Source organism: Engystomops pustulosus, chromosome 2 (assembly GCF_040894005.1).
Source record: "Engystomops pustulosus chromosome 2, aEngPut4.maternal, whole genome shotgun sequence".
In the NCBI taxonomy this organism is placed as follows: Eukaryota; Metazoa; Chordata; class Amphibia; order Anura; family Leptodactylidae; genus Engystomops; species Engystomops pustulosus.
The window spans coordinates 129,972,206-129,990,989 of NC_092412.1; the positions used below are offsets into that span (position 1 = coordinate 129,972,206).

At 44.0% G+C, this 18,784-nt stretch overlaps 1 protein-coding gene across 1 annotated transcript in view; it reads left to right on the top strand.

The window, feature by feature from the left end:
- Positions 1 to 724: 724 nt before the first annotated feature.
- Positions 725 to 18,784, top strand: part of PPM1D (protein phosphatase, Mg2+/Mn2+ dependent 1D) — a 31,239-nt gene continuing 13,179 nt past the window's right edge. Inside the window, exons 1-3 of the mRNA XM_072136423.1 lie at positions 725 to 1,449; positions 15,363 to 15,588; positions 17,411 to 17,535. Of these exons, the coding sequence (XP_071992524.1) occupies positions 1,041 to 1,449; positions 15,363 to 15,588; positions 17,411 to 17,535 (760 nt within the window). The 5' untranslated portion in view covers positions 725 to 1,040. The remainder of the gene's footprint in view (positions 1,450 to 15,362; positions 15,589 to 17,410; positions 17,536 to 18,784) is intronic.

Below are 18,784 nucleotides of genomic sequence, written 5' to 3' on the forward strand. Positions count from 1 at the left end.
TCAGCTTCGCAGTACACGGCATGTTAAAATAAATAACATTACGGGAAAGTAAAATTTGTTACGCACAAAATAAGCCCTCACACAGGTCTGTACACGTAAAAATGAAAAAGTTATGGATTTTTGAAGTTGGAGAGCGAGAAATTAGCCGAAAAACCCTCCGTCCTTAAGGGGTTAAAATAGCACTGAGAGCAGCATCTCTTAAGCTGCCGGGACTTGGTGGATTTGGTCCTATTTGGTGAACTCTGTCCTGAGGTGATGGTCTGAGTGCCCACAGAAATGGCTCTGAGTGCCACCTCTAGCACCCGTGCCATAGGTTCACCACCACTGGCATAGGTGTTCCCATAACAATACAGTTGAGAGGTCACATTGCTCTTCATAGGGTTCATTAACTTGATAATTTATTAGTTCACGTTATCTGATTAATGTATCCTTTATGCAACTGTCACATATTTACTAACACTTTTACAATCAAAGTCCAAAACATTAAGCAAATAAAAGTTATAGAACTCCCTCAACTTCACATACATAAGCAGCCGACGCTATAGAAATTAGAATGAGAAATGTAGTAGCACCCACTAGGTACATAGTCTCCTGCTATGCTCTCCGGCCAGCACAGCGTAGTCTATAATCAAAGATGGACGTGCGCTGCCTTTACAGAAAGTTCGAGAACCTCCCTGCTCATAGACCGCTCCCACTTAACCCGTCTCCCAGTTTATTCCCACCTCCTCCGAGCCGCTAGTGGCTGGCTGGCTGTCAGCGCGCATGCGCAGCTGGTCGGGGCGGGTAGCTGGACTGTGCGTGCAGTACAGCTGAGTGTTACATTGAGGCGTGACGTCACGGCGGCTGTAGGACAGGTCGGAACAGTGTTGTTAAACATAAACAATAAGAAGCGCGGGCGGGCGGTAGAAACAGGTTCGTGGACATTTATTCAGTGCCGGCTTCCTGTGGTGCTGAGGAAGAAGCGGGCGGTCGTGGTAAACATTCTCTCTCGCTGTGAGTAGGAAGACGGCGCGTACACCCGAGGCACCACAGCAGAGGGAATGGAGATCCCTTTCACTCTACGGGTTAGTGTGTCTTCCGACCAGGGCGGCAGGAAGTACATGGAGGACGTCAACCAGATATTGGTGGAGCCGGAGCCCGGAGAAGGCGAGCTGCCTTGGGAGGAGGAGGAGGAGGAGGAGGAGGCAGAAGACGGAGAGGAAGCTGAGTCTCCAGAGCAGGCTCCTGCTCAGAACGGGGCTAAAGCGGGCGGAAAAAGCGGCCAGTGTGTGGGCTTTTTTGCCGTGTTTGACGGGCACGGAGGACGGGAAGCTGCACACTTCGCCAGGGACCACTTATGGGGCTTCATCAGGAAGCAGAAGGGCTTCATGTCCCAAGACCCCGAGGAAGTGTGTACTGCCATCCGCAAGGGCTTCATAGCCTGTCACCACGCCATGTGGAAGAAACTCCGTGAGTATATTGTGGAACTTGTGCCCGGCCTGGACAATGCTGTATAATGGCTGTGTGTTTTAATTCTTAGTAACTCATTATTAGATCTCATGCCCTATACATTGAGCTGGCAATAATGGGAGATGGGTACAGCAGCCTGTCACATACTTCATACACAAGAGTTGTAAGAATATGGTTAAGCCACCATCAGTCTCTAGGATTGGATTGCTACCGGGATAAGTCCAACCTTGTTAGTTTCATCTGAGCCTCTACAAGATCTGGAAGGCGAATGTAATTATTCCTTGCCGTAATCTGTCTCTGGCTGTCATTGTGTCCCCCATAGGCTGGAGGCTATTAACTGCCTTTGTTTAGATTTATATATGCAGATCAATGTTCAGGATCCAGCCAACTAGACTCTATGTTGACAAAGGAGGTGACTGTTCCATGTTTGGTATATTCTGCATAAGGTCATTATGTATTATTATTTTTTAAAGTAGTTTTAGATGGATCAAGCTCATTGTTTAGTGAAGGCCTCAGTGAAGTAATATGGTAGGAAGGACAATCCTCAACATTTTTTATGAGTCTTAGAGAACTTGGTACCAGAGTTTTAGTTTCAACAAGATTTTATTGAATTAAAGCATAACAGTGCCTTACAATTGGTCATGGCATAACATATGCCCCTCGCAGGGGGATCTCATAGGGTACCAGAGTTAGTTTAATGGAGTTCAGCTATAGAGCTCAGTCCTAAAACAGTTAACTAAGGTATATTTTAGTTTGTGGACTGCAGCTGTAAGGTAAAACACCTGACCATATGGTGTTTCCGAAGTGTTTGGCTCCAAAACCAAGTGTAGACCAAAGTAGAAGCATGTAAACAGATGCTATTCTATTTTATCCATGTTTAATACACACCTGATTTTGGCTTCAACTCCTCAACAGAACCTTAACTTCTATTTTTATCCTCACTTAATAGTTACAGTACAATCATTAGATCTATAGAAAGTTTGGGCGTAGCAAGCCTAAAACGAACTGGCTGAATCATAGTGATCTGTCGTGCAGGGATTTCTGTCCTCTATTAAAAAGACCCCCTTATAGTCATTGAAAGTCATTGCATCACAGACCACTGAAATGCAGTAAGCTCTATTTGTTTGAGCCATGCTTGGTTTAAGAAATTGCAGCCATCCTGCTGACCATATTAACCTGATAAGGCTAAGTTTCCACCTGCAGTCAGCAGTTTCAGTTAGGTATTCTGTTATTAAGAGCGTGAACATTTTTGCAACAGTTCAAGCCTTTTCATCCACTATATATGATGAAGGATACCTTGATGTATTTTTGAGGAATAGAAGGTGAATGCAAGACCTTCTATTTTTACCCTATGCGGTTGTGACCTGGGCCTAACACAGGGCTGTAAGGATTATCCCACACCTTTTATGCCTCGATTCCCCTGGTTTAACTTGGTGTAGTTATATGCACAAAATGCACATATTCCATAAAGCAGTGCAGGAGAATTTAAAGGAACCAGAAAAAAAAATCACTGCTTACTTTGCAAGTTGCTTATTGTATTTTCGTCTTTGGAATTGTTTTTTGTCCTTTTGGTGATTCTTAACCCCTTAAGGACGGAGGGTTTTTCGGCTCATTTATCGCTCTCCAACTTCAAAAATCCATAACTTTTTTTCATTTTTATGTGTACAGACCTGTGTGAGGGCTTATTTTGTGCGTAACAAATTTTACTTTCCCGTAATGTTATTTATTTTAACATGCCGTGTACTGCGAAGTTGAAAAAAAATTCCAAATGTGGAAAAATAGAAAAAAAAACTGCACGTGCGTCACGTTCTTGTGGGCTCAGTTTTTACGACTTTCACTCTTCGCTCCAAATAACACGCCTACTTTATTCTTTGGTTCGGTGCGATCGCGGTGATACCAAATTTATATAGGTTTTATTGTGTTTTAATACATTTTCAAAAATGAAAAGAATGTGTACAAAAAAGAAAAAACATTTTTTGCCATCTTCTGACGCTAATAACTTTTTCATACTTTGGCGCACGGAGATGTGTGAGGGGTATTTTTTTTTCGAAATGAGGTGACGTTTTCATTGCTACCATTTTGAGGTCTGTGCGACATTTTGATCATTTTTTATGTTATGTAAAAAGGTGTATAAAAGTCGCATTTCGGACATTTGAGCGCCATTTCCCGCCTCGGAGGTCACCGCCGCCCGTAACCGTTTTTATATTTTGATAGATCGGGCATTTTGGGACGCGGCGATACCTAATATGTTTGTGATTTTTACTGTTTATTATGTTTTATATCCGTTCTAGGGAAAGGGGGGTGATTTGAATTTTTAATACCGTATATTCCGGCGTATAAGACGACTTTTGAAGACAGAAAAATCTTCTGTCTTCTCTGGGGTCTTCTTATACGCCGGTAATCGTCTTATACGGCGGCGGTCGGGTCCCGGTGCATGGAGAGGGCTCACGGGGTAAGCCCTCTCCATAGCCAGTAAGTCTTTGCTGCATATTGCAGCAAAGGCTTACCGGTAACACCCGCGATCGGTGCTAGCATCGATCGCGGGTGTTTGCACAGCGATGGCTGCCGGCAGCCTCAAAAAGACATCGGGGCGCATACTCGCCCTCCGTTGGCCCCGATGTCTTCAGTCTTCCGCGCCGTCTTCTTTCTTCTGCTGGGCGCCGACATGCTTTTCCCCGGGGCGGCGCCCGGCAGAAGAAAGAAGACGGCGCGGAACACTGAAGACGAGCCGCACGGACATCGGGGGAGCAGCGCAGCACATCGGGGCCACCGGAGGGTGAGTATATAAGTTTTTTTTTAATGCTGGGCTGGGCTGTATACTACTGGGGGCTGGGCTGTAATGGTAATGTTGTTGTTGTATGCCTTATGTTTATGAGCGACAGTTTTCCTGCTATATACCTGCATGTCATAAGAATTTACATTAAAAAAAGGACCATGTTAAATTCAAATCTGTTTTTTTAAAAATTTTTACCGGTGTTTTGTATGCGTTGGAAAAGGGGTAGTCTTATACGGCGAATATATCTTAAACTATATATATATATAAAATATATATTTTAAACAGGAAAGTAGGGGGGTCGTCTTATACACCAGGTCGTCTTATACGCCGGAATATACAGTATTTTATAAATTTTTTTTTATTTTTTAAACTTTTTTTTCTTTTTTTTTTTTTTTTCACTATTTTTTAGACCATCTAGGGTACATTAACCCTAGATAGTCAGATCGCTCCTACCATATACTGCAATACTTCTGTATTGCAATATATGGCATTTTTGCAGCACATTCATTACAATGAGCCACTGGCTCATTGTAACGAATCTGCAGATGCCAGATAGTCTCGGGTCAAACGAAGACCCGAGGCTACCATGGCAACCGATCGCCGCCCCCCCGATGACGTTCAGGGGCGCGGCGATCACAATAAACATGGCGGCGCCCGGCTTTTAAACGCCGCCAGCGACTTTGCCGGCGGCGTTGAAAGGGTTAATAGCCGCGGTCGGTGCTTGCACGGGGGTTGCAATATGCAACAACCCCCACCTCTGTATGAAGAGGACTCAGCCCGTGAGCCCTCTTCATACATCCCTTATACCTCTGCGCCGTAGAGCTACGGCGCAGAGCGTTAAGGGGTTAAAGTAAATCTACCATCACAATTAGGCTACATACACACGAACGTATGGGGGATGTATATACAGCCCCCATACACTTCTATGGCCTCACAGCACCGTACGGGAGTGGTACAGTGCAGCACACGTTCGGCACCGTTCTGTTGACGGAATACGGCGCCGTACGCTTTATATTCCTATGGAGAGGAGGGGGGGGTGAATTTCACAAAGTATCACTGAGTAGGCCAGTGCATGGTACAAATTTTTGCCAAATTGTGCACCAAATAAATTATGGGGGTTGATTTATCTGGGGCTAGTAACTATGCCCACGCATGCAAAGAGTTTGTATGTTTTCTCCGAGTTTGCATGGGTTTTCACCGGGTCCTTAGGTTTTCTCCCACACTCCAAAACATACTGGTAGGTTGTTTAGCCTGTGAGCCCCATGGGAACATGGACTAAACTGGCAAACAGTGCAGCGCTGTGTAATCTTGTGTGCGCTATAGAAACACAGGAATTTTTATTATGCCTCCCATACCTTTTGTAGCAAGTTAGCAGAGCAAGGGCTATGGTCATAGAAATACATTTCATAACTGTGAAGGAAACCGCATGGTCACTTGGCTATGCTTTTATAGATACTCCCAGAACGCACGGGTTCTGAGAGGCACAGGAAGTGACTTAAAGTTGTCCACACAACTTCCGGATATGGCACAACAATAAATCACAGCCATGAACTCAAGGAGCTGGTAGCATGTATATAAGCGAGACTCAGACGTGGGAATTCGTGGATCGAGATAAAAGAGCAACACAGATTAGATTTTATATTTAATTGGCTTAAGGGCGCTCTAGACAAAACAGTATCTACAGTTGGGATTTATACAGTTACACAGAGTATGAAATACAAGGTCGCACTACAAGTGACAGCAGTTCAGGAAGCTTGTTACCTTGTGTGTGGCCTAATGGAACCTTTTAGTCCAAACCTTAAGATCCTTCTCTGCTCTTGATGTTAAAATGGTTCCCAGACAAAGACAATGCCGCCTTAGAGGTGCCTGGGTATATCTGATAGTGTCACACCTCTGCCCAACTCCAGGCGGGGTCATGGGTCCCTTCTACCTGTTATTACAACCAGAGCCCTGGAGAAGCCATAACTTCTCAAGGGGAAGTCGTGGTATCTGGTTCTGGTATCATTGGATCCGGGTGAATCCTTGGATCGCATTGATACCAAAGCTTACTAATTTGCTCTGGTCCTATCCAGAAATATTTATTTCTTGAACCAAGTGTTCTAGAGTCCGGAAATCGCACCACTGTGATCACATGAATATCACAAATCCAAAAATGTATTTGTTCTTCTGGTGAGAGGGACCATAACTCCATAACTTTCCCTATTCAACCTAAGTTTATATAGACGCTCATAAAGGCCACTTTATTAGGCACACCATGCTAGTAACGGGTTGGACCCCCTTTTGCCTTCAGAACTGCCTCAATTCTTCGTGCCATAGATTCAACAAGGTGCTGGAAGCATTCCTCAGAGATTTTGGTCCATATTGACATGATGGCATCACAAAATTGCTGCAGATTTGTCGGCTGCACATCCATGATGCGAATATCCTGTTCCACCACATCCCAAAGATGCTCTATTGGATTGAGATCTGGTGACTGTGGAGGCCATTTGAGTACAGTGAACTCATTGTCATGTTCAAGAAACCAGTCTGAGATGATTCCATCTTTATGACATGGCGCATTATCCTGCTGAAAGTAGCCATCAGATGTTGGGTACATTGTGGTCATAAAGGGATCGACATGGTCAGCAACAATACTCAGGTAGGCTGTGGCGTTGCAACAATGCTCAATTGGTACCAAGGGGCCCAAAGAGTGCCAAGAAAATATTCCCCACACCATGACTCCACCACCACCAGCCTGAACCGTTGATACAAGGCAGGATGGATCCATGCTTTCATGTTGTTGACGCCAAATTCTGACCCTACGATCCGAATGTCGCAGCAGAAATTGAGACTCATCAGACCAGGCAATGTTTTTCCAATCTTCTACTGTCCAATTTCGATGAGCTTGTGCAAATTGTAGCCTCAGGTTCCTGTTTTTAGCTGAAAGGAGTGGCACCCGGTGTGGTCTTCTGCTGCTGTAGCCCATCTGCCTCAAAGTTCGACGTACTGTGCGTTCAGAGATACTCTTCTGCCTACTTTGGTTGTAACGGGTGGCGATTTGAGTCACTGTTGCCTTTCTATCAGCTCGAACCAGTCTGCCCATTCTCCTCTGGCATCAACAAGGCATTTCCGCCCACAGAACTGCCGCTCACTGGATGTTTTTTCTTTTTCGGACCATTCTCTGTAAACCCTAGAGATGGTTGTGCGTGAAAATCCCAGTAGATCAGCAGTTTCTGAAATACTCAGACCAGCCCTTCTGGCACCAACAACCATGACACGTTCAAAGGCACTCAAATCACCTTTCTTCCCCATACTGATGCTCGGTTTGAACTGCAGGAGATTGTCTTGACCATGTCTACATGCCTAAATGCACTGAGTTGCCGCCATGTGATTGGCTGATTAGAAATTAAGTGTTAACGAGCAGTTGGACAGGTGTACCTAATAAAGTGGCCGGTGAGTGTATATACGGCCGATATAAGTCCCCCATATACTTCTATGGGCTCACGGCACCCAACGGGCGGCACCGTACCGCTCCGTAGACTGGGAAAAGATAGGACAGGCACCATATGTTCCTATGGGGAGGGGTGGGGGTGAGCTGCACTCCTCCTCCTCTCCCCCCGCGCTGCTGTGTGCCCGCCGTGCCACTGTGCGGCTGAAAACGGCAGTGTGCATGTAGCCCTAGAGTTTTTATGGCTTTGGGGGGGGAGGTGGCGGAGGGGCGAGGTGCATGTAGACGACTTGGCTGCTGAAATCTTTTGAAGCCCGATCACGTGCTTTGTTCATAAACAACCTAGGTCAATTGGGCCAATTAAAACGAGGCTGGGGGAAAGTGGTGAATTTGCGTACTATAAGGGCTCCCCTCCCACTGGTTACATTTATCACAGTAACTTAGCAGTTTAGGTACGTAAATCTGGATGACAAATTACGTTTAAAGAGGACTTGTCACCAGATTTTGCTCCTCTGACTAACAGGGTGAGCTGGTGCACGGCATTTGCTGCTTAGAAGCCCTATCGGAAGTGGTAGGTTTCCTTTAATTACATCCAGTGCACAAGGAAAAGACACAGCATGCTCTCTTTCCCCATGTTTGTGGCCATGTATTGCTAAGGCGAGGGTTGAGGAGCCTTTGCCCCTGGAGCTCTCTGAGGCTACTCCATGCCCCCAGTAACTCCTGCACTTAATTTGCATAAAAAGTAAATAAAGTTTGTTTTAGAGAAGGCTGTATACGCTAAAAACGGTATGTGGATGCTGCAGGGAGGGTGAATCTACATTGAGAACTACTTCAGAAAGTAGGTTCACAATGCTATATTGACTTTAAAGGGAACCTACCACCCCGATTCTACCTATAAAGGTAGAAGGGGTGGTAGGTGGATGAATGGGACGTAAGGATAGCCCTTTTTGGGCTAATCCTCACGTCCCAGCTATCTTTTTATAAAGTTTATTGCGGGCATATGCAAATTTATTTATGCGGCTACTGGGGCGTGGAGTAGCCGGACATGAGGCTACTCCACGCCCCAGTAGCCACATTACTCCGCCTACCATTTAATCTTCGGCGCGCAGCTCCTCGTAGCTGCGCGCCCTCGTCCCAGTCCCCCGGCATCTGCGGCCTACTGCGCATGCGCAGTAGCTCCGGAGCCGCGGCTGCGCAGACAAAGGCCTGGGTTCTGCGCATGCGCAGAACGCAGGGGACTCAGACGAGGGCGCGCAGCTATGAGGAGCTGCGCGCTGAAGATTAAATGGTAGGCGGAGTAATGTGGCTATTGGGGCGTGGAGTAGCCGCGACTAGTAGCCTCATGTCCGGCTACTCCACGCCCCAGTAGCCGCATAAATAAATTTGCATATGCCCGCAATAAACTTTATAAAAAGATAGCCGGGACGTGAGGATTAGCCCAAAAAGGGCTATCCTCACGTCCCATTCATCCACCTACCACCCCTTCTACCTTTATAGGTAGAATCGGGGTGGTAGGTTCCCTTTAAGAAAACAAAATGAGCTTTTACTTGCCTTCCCGGGCTCTCCCACCGTCCTATGCTGTCTCCTGGCACAGGACACTTCTGGCACGGCACTGACAGATACCGGAGGTCAGCAGAGCTGCCGGCAAAGGTAAGTATGAGCTCGTTCTTGTTTTCTTAATAATTGCAATGTTCCAACAGCAGGCACAGATGGTCTCTAGCTGCTCCTGTGTGTGAGTACTAAGGGAATATGAAATAGAAATAACAGACAAAAAGGAGCTAAACCAATATGATGGTTTCTAAGGGCAGATGGGAACTGCAATGCAGGAAAATGTCTCAAAAACACCTTGAATTAGTATCCTGTACATTGCTATAGGGTGAAGGATGCAGGGATTGCTTCTTTACAGGAAATCAACCATTAAAAATAAAAAAAACAGATACTAACCCTCTTCCTCCCAATTCCGGCACTTGCCTTAGCTAAGCTTGACAAACTGGAGTCGCCTAAAAAAAGAGACTTATCAAAAGCAGACCAGAGTGAAGTCTTGCGCTTTGGGCTGCTAATTATTCACGCCTCTTGCACCTTCTACGTAGTGGATGCATGAGTAATTAGCTTTTTAAGTTTTTTGAAAAAATTTTTTTTTTTAGGTGCTCATGTGTCCTGATTATTGAGGTTAAGCGCCAGGATCAGGATGAAGAGGGGCTCAAATGTTCTGTTACTGAAATGAGCCTGCTGATGATGTTCCAGTCATGTGCATCTCCATCCATGACCACACTAGCACCGCCTACAGAGCATTCATAGAGCTGGTGATGTCGCCAGCGCTCTGCATATCTTGCACATGCACAGTCTTTACGTTCCATGTGCTGCTGGCTGGGGATGCATGAGAGTTGCAGAGGCACTCGGAACTCGGTGGTTCCAGTTGGGCCAGGGGGGTGAATAAATTGCATCACAGCTTAGCCCAGAGGTGCTCTGCAGAACTAAAGTTGCAGCAGTGTTACACTGCAAGCATTATCGGAACCCTTCAATAACACTAGCAAACACTGCTGCGAAGTACAATAGAAACGTGGTGCGGCGTTTTCATGAGGGGCTGGGGCTACGGGCGGTGACTGCTGCATGAAGCTCCGCAGTCGCTGCCGGCCTATGATGTGAAAGGGGGGAACACTTTGAGCGCGGTCCATTGTTTCTACTGTACTTCACAGCAGTGTTTGCTAGCGTTATTGGAGGGTTCCGATAGTGCTAGCAGCGTAGATAGTGCTAGGAGCTATTTACTTAAGTAAGCAGCTCCTAGTGATTGTTTTTTTTTATTATGGGTGACCGGTCCTCTTTAAATATTTTACAATCTGTTTTTCTTCTAAATGCAGCCGTTCCTATCTATACTGAGATCTGCATACTGAAAAGGGAATCTTATGATAGATGTTTTTTAAAACTGGGGAAAATCTATTCTTTTTGCTTCTGCTAAATCTCCCTCAAAGTGGTCAACACCTTTGGTTAAGTGTGTTTCGTTAGGGGGAGATGTAATCTCAATGCACTTCCTCATTACACTTAGCAGGTTTTAGTACAATAAAGAATATAATTGAGGCCTGAAAATGACTTCCCCCTATATGAGGGCTAAAATTGGGGATATTATTAATGAAAATAGTGCATATCTCGGCTCCAGGATTGCATGAAAACCAGCAGCCGTTTATACTATTTCTTTTGAAGCAAGTATTATGGTTTGTATGTCTGATGTAATTCACTGGTGCAGACAGCTCACAGTGCTCTATGATGATGCAGTGGACTGTCAGGTTTCTTGCCAGGACATGTCCATATGAGAGCTCTCGGTAGGTAAACTGAACTTGTGCATAGCCCAGGCATGTTCTCCCTATAAAACAGCTGTCATTATTTTTTGCCTAGCTGTCATTATACTTCATAGTGCCCTGCGTACCATAATATGTTTATTGGGTCAATCACTCATTCTGTTTACAACTGTTTCTAATTAATGCAGAATTATCTGAGATTACTTCTTGCCTTGACTAAGGTCACCAGAATCTATCTTAATGTTTAATCAGTTTGACCATTTTAAACTGTTAAGAGAAATTTAAATCTACTTTTGAGTATGTTGTAAGTGGCAGCAGGAATGCATGTATATGCAGTCCCTGGGTTAAGTACAAGATAGGTTCTTTAGGTTTGTCCTTAAGTTGAATTTGTATGTATATTTTATAATTGTAACCAGAAAAAAAATTATTTTTTTTTTGCTTTCTGTGAAAATTGGATTTTAAAAATGTTAGGTTGTCATAAGAAACAGGATTAACAATAAAGCTTAATTTCAGACACCTTTTGGTAACTGTTATGACTGATCATTATAGCCTGGGGCTGAAGTACAGTAAATTACCAAAATCTAGGAGTCAGGTGTTCTTAAGAAGGGGACTGCCTGTTTTCCAGGTTTGCAGTTGGATCTGGGGCAGTATCCTCACACTGCAGTGATGGTATCTGTTATTAGACTGGTCCACAGTCCCTTCTTGGAGAACTATATCACCAGTTACTCAGAACAGTGGGAGCATATCGGTGCACCAAGTCAGGATAGAATCCTACGATATACATGCACATTTGTACTAGTTACAATACTACCATAGTCGTATCACTTTCTTATGGGCTTTGTTTTTACAACTTGCACTTTGTCTCAATGGCCACAGCTGGTGGTCTCATTGATGTTCCTTAGAGAACTGTATGACCTTTTTATAAATGTATTGACAATCAATGTCAATATTGCTGAGAAAGTGAAATTGGGGGATATGTATTCAAGCCAGGCCTGTCTAGCCATTTTTTTTTTTTTTTAATCATTTTGTACACTTTAGGGGAAAAACAAAAAAAAGCAAAGCACCAAACGAGCCTGCGGGTCCCCAAGAGGATTCAACAAAAACAGAAAAGGAAACCTACAGTAGGAAGCCAGAAATAGGGGAACAAAGGAACTCGATCAGAGCTAATATATATAGGAAAGAAAGTGGATAATAGGAAAAAAGGGGGAGAGGGAAGGGACATGCTTTACTCCCTATGTATAGAAATGTAGCATTACATAAAGTGAAACATGACAAAATAAGATGGTGTATTTTATATCCTTAAGTGAATAGGCCCTTAATGAATTGCAAATATCCAACCATATTTTGACATCAGTTCAGATGTTGCCATATTAGTCCTTACTTTAAACTGACGAAAATTTATCAAGCAAGTGGGGAGTGTCTTGCTGAGAGTCAAAGCTAAAGATGACATTCATAGGGTTGTCAAATGGCTATTCTTTGGAAATGTCAATGACCTAGCTTAACAATAACTGTTCAAATAAGTTTCACAATAAAGAATGAATCTGCAGCAACATGTACCAAATACGGTCTCTCTATTACATTCTGCCTTCCGGCTAACCTGGCAGCTGATGACCTTAAAGCAGTGGTGGAGAACCTATGGCACGGGTGCCAGAGGGGACACTCAGAGCCATTTCTGTGGGCACTCAGACCATCACTCCCAGATAGTTCACCAAATAGGACCTAATCTTCCTGCAGTTCCAGGCAACTTAAGAGATGCTGCTCTCAGCGCTATTTTAAAGCGACACTTCATTGACTGTTTGGAACTGCGGGAAAAGTGAGAAGGTATTGACAGAACTGCAATATCTTTAGAGGTTCTCTTTCTGGACCCACTATTTTTCCTCAGAGAGACCCTGAGGAGAAGCTACAACGAGAATCTGAATTTGCCCTCCTTATTTCAACTGTATTAGTTGCCTCCTGTGGCCGATATGATTGAAAGATGTGGAAAAACTGATAACAATAAGTTACTGCTTATATCCGCCATGGAGCTGTGAAGGTTGTATGAAGAAGGCTCACGGGCTGAGCTTTCTTCATACAGAGATGGGCTTTGCTGCATATCGCAGCAAAGACCCATCGCTACCACCCGCGGTCGGTGCTTGCACCGATCGCGGGTGTTAACCTTTTCTTTGCCGCCGGCAAAGTCGCCGCCGGCACTTTATATTTGGCCGCCTTCTTACCTCCAATCGCCGCTCCCCCAAACGTCATCGGGGGGCGGCGATCGGTTGCCATGGTAGCCTCGGGTCTTCGTTTGACCCGAGGATACATGGCTTCTGCACATGCATTACAATGAGCCTGTGGCTCATTGTAATGTATAGTGAGCAGAAATGCCATATACTGCGATACAGTAGTATTGCAGTATATGGCAGGAGCGATCAGACCATCTAGGGTTAATGTACCCTAGAGGGTCTAAGAAATAGTGGGGAAAAAAAGAAAAAAAAAAGTTTAAAAAATAATAAAATATTAAAAGTTCAAATCACCCCCCGTTCCCTAGAACTGATATAAAATATAATAAATAGTAAAAATCACAGACACATTAGGTATCGCTGCATCCCAAAATGCCCGATCTATCAAAATAAAAAAACGGTTATTGACGGTGGTGACCTCCGAGGCGGGAAATGGCGCCCCAAATGTCCAAAACGCGGCTTTTACACCTTTTTAGATGACATAAAAAAATGTAATAAAAAATGATCAAAATGTCGCACAGTCCTCAAAATGGTAGCAATGAGAACGTCGGCTCATTTCGCAAAAAATGACACCTCACACAGCTCCATGCGCCAAAGTATGAAAAAGTTATTCGCGTCAGAAGATGGCAAAAAATTTGGTATCACCGCGATTGCACAGAACCAAAGAATAAAGTAGAGGTGTTATTTGGAGCACAGAGTGAAAGTCGTAAAAACTGAGCCCACAAGAACATGACGCACATGCAGTTTTTTTCAATTTTTTCACATTTGGAATTTTTTTGCGGCTTCTCACTACATGGCATGGAATAATAAATAACATCATGGGAAAGTAAAAGTTGTTACGCACAAAATAAGCCCTCACACAGCTCTATACACGGAAAAATGAAAAAGTTATGGATTTTTGAAGATGGAGAGCGAGAAATTAGCGAAAATACCGTGCGTCCTTAAGGGGTTAAAATGCCATGTTGACACTTCATGGTCAATAAGTGAATTTTGGTTGTAGTTTGGGCACACTGTCTCCAAAAGGTTCGCCATCATTGCCTTAAAGCATTGCCAAAACTGCTGATGTCCTGGATTTCAATCTATAGGTCAGGTCTCTGTCACTAGTCCTGTCACTACTACCTGTTGGAGCAGTTCACAAGGATCCATCCCAGCCTCTATCTAGTCAATTCATACATTAATCATTGTAAAATTATCATTTTATTATGTAAATGAGGCTGGTCACATGGTCAGAGACAGTGCTGTCACCCCTGTTCCCCTCCCCTCTCCTTCCCCTGCTCGTGTCTGTGTGTAATGTATAGTAAAGCATTGCTAGTGTCTGTGCTTTACCTGCTGACATTGCTCTCCCTCCTATACACATGTGTGAAACACAGACCTCAGCTACACAAGTACCTGACATGTTCTGCTATAACATGGCTGCCTGGAGCTGTTGTATCTCTCCTATACACACAGGCTGCAAGGGGAGACAGCACCAGGAAGCACATGGAGGAGCCATTACACCATTGTACCTCACACCATTATACAGGCTGTCAGTCATGTGTATAGGAGTATCTCATACATACACACAGGCTGCAGGGGGCGTGGCCAGCACCAAGAAGCACATGGAGGAGCCTTTACACCATACATACTCAACAAGTACATTAATCCAAGTACTCCTTTAGAGTTTTAGATGCCTGAAAATGGTATTTATTAACATGCAAGTGATCAGTTGTGACGTTTCGGCCTGACACATGCCTTTGTCAAACACGATCAAGATGAGGTACAGGAAAGGGCTGGCCGGCGTCTGGTATGGACTCTATGTGTCTGTAGGAAGGCGTGCTCACAGACTGACAGTGCTTATACAGACTAAGTCAAGCATTGGGGGGGGGGGGGCTGTGCCTCCCACGCATGTGTAAGCTGGACATCTTGAATATCCTAATGACTCATTGGACATTTCACCGGTCATTTGCATACAGCTTTAGGACCTCATTGCTTAAGTTTACAGGCATGTAGAGGGACCAAGAAGGGACAGAGGCAATGCTTTCTAATAGCAGTTAATGACAATCTATTTAGTTTAGGGGTTTAATTTGCCTGACGGATTCTCTTTAACATTCTGATAATTTCTGGGTTGTTTCTGTAAGGAATAAAATTCAGCTATTGCCATATGCATGTGTAACATTTTTTACTACTAATAAATATTGACTTTTTTTTTTTTTTTTTAGCTGAATGGCCAAAAACTATGACTGGGCTTCCTAGCACCTCGGGAACTACTGCCAGTGTTGTAATTATCCGTGGAAATAAGCTGTATGTGGCCCATGTTGGAGATTCTGGTGTTGTATTTGGCTTGAAGAGCGGTTCTAAAGAGATGTTAAAGGCTGTGGAAGTAACGCAAGATCACAAACCTGAGCTCCCCAGAGAAAGGGAGAGAATTGAAGGTCTTGGTGGCAGGTAATGTTTTGGGTTGTTCTGTTTTTGAGTATATCCCTACACAGAGATCGCGTTGACGCCTCTACATGCGTCAGACGCATGTAGAGACTCATTTACTCCTGCATTCGTATAAATACGCTCGGGCTTCTCTCCTCCCTCCCTCAGCACTAGCGTGCTGCAGACACTACATTACTGTAGCTGACGCCCTGATGGATGGTCATGTGACCGGAGCCTAGTAATTGTGTACATACCAAGGATGCTCTGGTCACATGACCAAGCATTAAGTCTGCTAGGATTGATGGCGCTGCTGGAGCTGGACCTCATCCTCTCCTGCAGCTGCTGACTGTGTGAGGATGGGGGGAGGGGCTGAAGCTGGAGTCTCCTGGGATCCAGCTCAGAGAGCAGACACTGAGCTTCCTGTGCAGCTTCTGCACAGTCCCCTTCACTGATATCTTGGGGAATTTGGTGGTGGTGGTGGTGGTGGTGGTGGGGGGGGGTTTGGCGTGAACCATGGGCCGCTCTGGCGAGTCTGAAACTGGCTTTGGCCCGGCCCACTCTGTAGGTTGATATTTCTGAGGAGACAATAACCTGGTCGTGCACCACTTGTTAAATGCATGTAATATTGCACAAATTGTCTCAAATGACTACTTAAAGGGAACCTGTCACCAGGAGACCCATTTTTAGCATTTAGTGAGAGTATTATTAGCCTTCTGGAAAAATGTCAGTGCAACCTCTATTCCTACATGAACGCAGATAAGGATGTATTTGCACCTGCATCGGATGCAATTTTTGGAAACTATACACTGACCCTTTTTAGAAGAGAAATAAATAAAATATGAAGGCACATAGTTCATTATTGAACCAGCTATGTGAATGCCATTATAAATCCTATTGAAAAAGACTTTTGCCTATTTTGCCTGGCAAATCAATACGTGATCAAATAAGCCAAAGTTACTCCAAAATGATAGTTTGAGGGGGGGGGGGACCATGCCGCTTCTCCCTTAGCTTTATAAACATCGTAGATCATTTTACAATTTCTCTAAAGGGTTAAGAAAATATATATATAAAAAAAAAAAAATTAAGAACAAAACGCCTTTTGTGTGAAGAACAAAAAAATGTCTTCATTTTGCTACACGCTAACTCATACTTCGTGGGTATGGTGTGTTGCCTAACATGTTTAGGATTCTTGTTTATTTTATATCCATTCCAAGAAAAAAGGGATGATTCGAACTTTTAGTGTGTGAAATTACATAGCCTGGATCGTTGTTCCCCAATGAAGTCATGGGGAGCCTCAATTACAGCCAAGATGTGATCGTGCCTGCACCGATTGTGGGTGTACTGCAAAATGCAGCAAACATCCAGTCAGTATGGAGTAGGCTCAGCCCATGAGCCCTCTCTATACACCCTTTGTTGCAAGATTAGGTACCTTGGCCTGCGGCATGGGGGTAAAGGAAATCATTGCCATATGATCAATACCCGTTTCCAGTTGGGGATAGTTGAAGACAGATAACCGCTAGTTGTCGATTTAGAAATATTAAGGTAATAACTGGATCAACACAAGTAGTTTCTATCGGACACCTCACACTTTGTTTCGTGACCTCTTTAATTTGGGAAAGTGAGAATAAATTTATGTGACTAACATTTGGTACCCTTCTATGAGGAATGGCATATTACTATGAAATATGCTGCCTATGAGGGGGCTGTGATGAGGATGTCTGTTAGAAGTTAAACACTATTGAAAGTTCCCAGGGGAAAGCTTGTAAATTTTATTAAACTATGCGTTATGAAGACTAAAATGCAACCATAATTTCCATATACTTCATATTTATTTTCTTCCATGCAGTGTGATAAATAAATCTGGAGTGAACAGAGTTGTATGGAAAAGACCACGACTGACACACAATGGTCCTGTGAGGAGAAGTACAGTAATAGATCAGATTCCTTTCCTTGCAGTTGCTCGGGCCCTTGGTAAGTGTTTAATCCCTTCGATGTGGGCTAGGAGCATCACACAATAGGTGATAAACTCCATGCTCAAATACTTCCTGGGTATTACAAGACAGGGTATAAAGGGAAAATGTATTCTCACTGGTGTAGTAATATAATACTACACTAGTGCCAATACAATATCGTCTACAAGTGTGTTCCTGGATGGTGTGGATTTTGTGCCAAAATTTTAATGGCATATTTTATTTTTCATAGTGAGTGTATAGTGCAGGATATTAGACTGTAACAACAAAATTCAAGGCAGTCCTTGCTGCTGCTGCTGCTCTTAACGTAAAAACCTCTAGCCTAATGGTTGATTCTCACGGCCATCACGGCTGGTTACCCTTGGAAAACCAGCAGCGCTGAACTGTAATCCTGATTATAAGGAAGATGGGCACGCCAGACATTTTGTGTATGAGGAGTTTGTACCTGGCAAATAGGGACAGTCTCCCTGACTTACGGACCAACCTTGGCAGTGTGAATCTGCCCTTTTATTGTGCTTATTCATCACTTCATGGTTATCTGGTACAAAGACCTTGTTCTGATGTCAAAATGGGTCTAACCGTGAAATAACAAATTGTTTTGTGATCATTCTTTTATACAGAGGCAGTACTACTCCAAATGCCCAACTTTCCCAGACCTTCTACAGACAATCCATCTTAGATTACACTATGTAAGAGGGTTTACCCTAAAGTGATTTTATGTATATAAACTTCCTTATCCCATCCTGGAAAATGTATTTGCATATTTCCCTTAGCGGAGCATCAATGGCTGTAAGTCTCCACACACCTGCAAGGTGGCCTTTATTGGATAAGTTTCCATAAGAAGAGCTTTTACTTTCCAAGGTTAAAGTCAAAAGCCTCTCACACAGCTAAACCTGATCCCTACACGGTGCTGAAAAGATGCACCCACACTAAAACAGTGACTTGTGGAATAGATATACTGGTTTGACTCTTGTCATATCATTAGGCTTCCCGAAAAAGTTAGAGGGCCGTCTTACAAGGTAGCCAAGGGGCATTGTTTTCCTTATCATGTATAGGAAATATGCATATTTGTTTTCCAGGATGGGACAACACAGCACTGTCTTGATCAGATGTTTTCTTTTACTAGGCAGATCCCATAATTTGACTTTATTGTTGTTATGGACACCTGGCATAATATTAATACTATGTCACATGGCGGTTGCGTGTGCATGGAGAGGGCTCACGGGCTGAGCCCTCTCCATAGCCGGTAA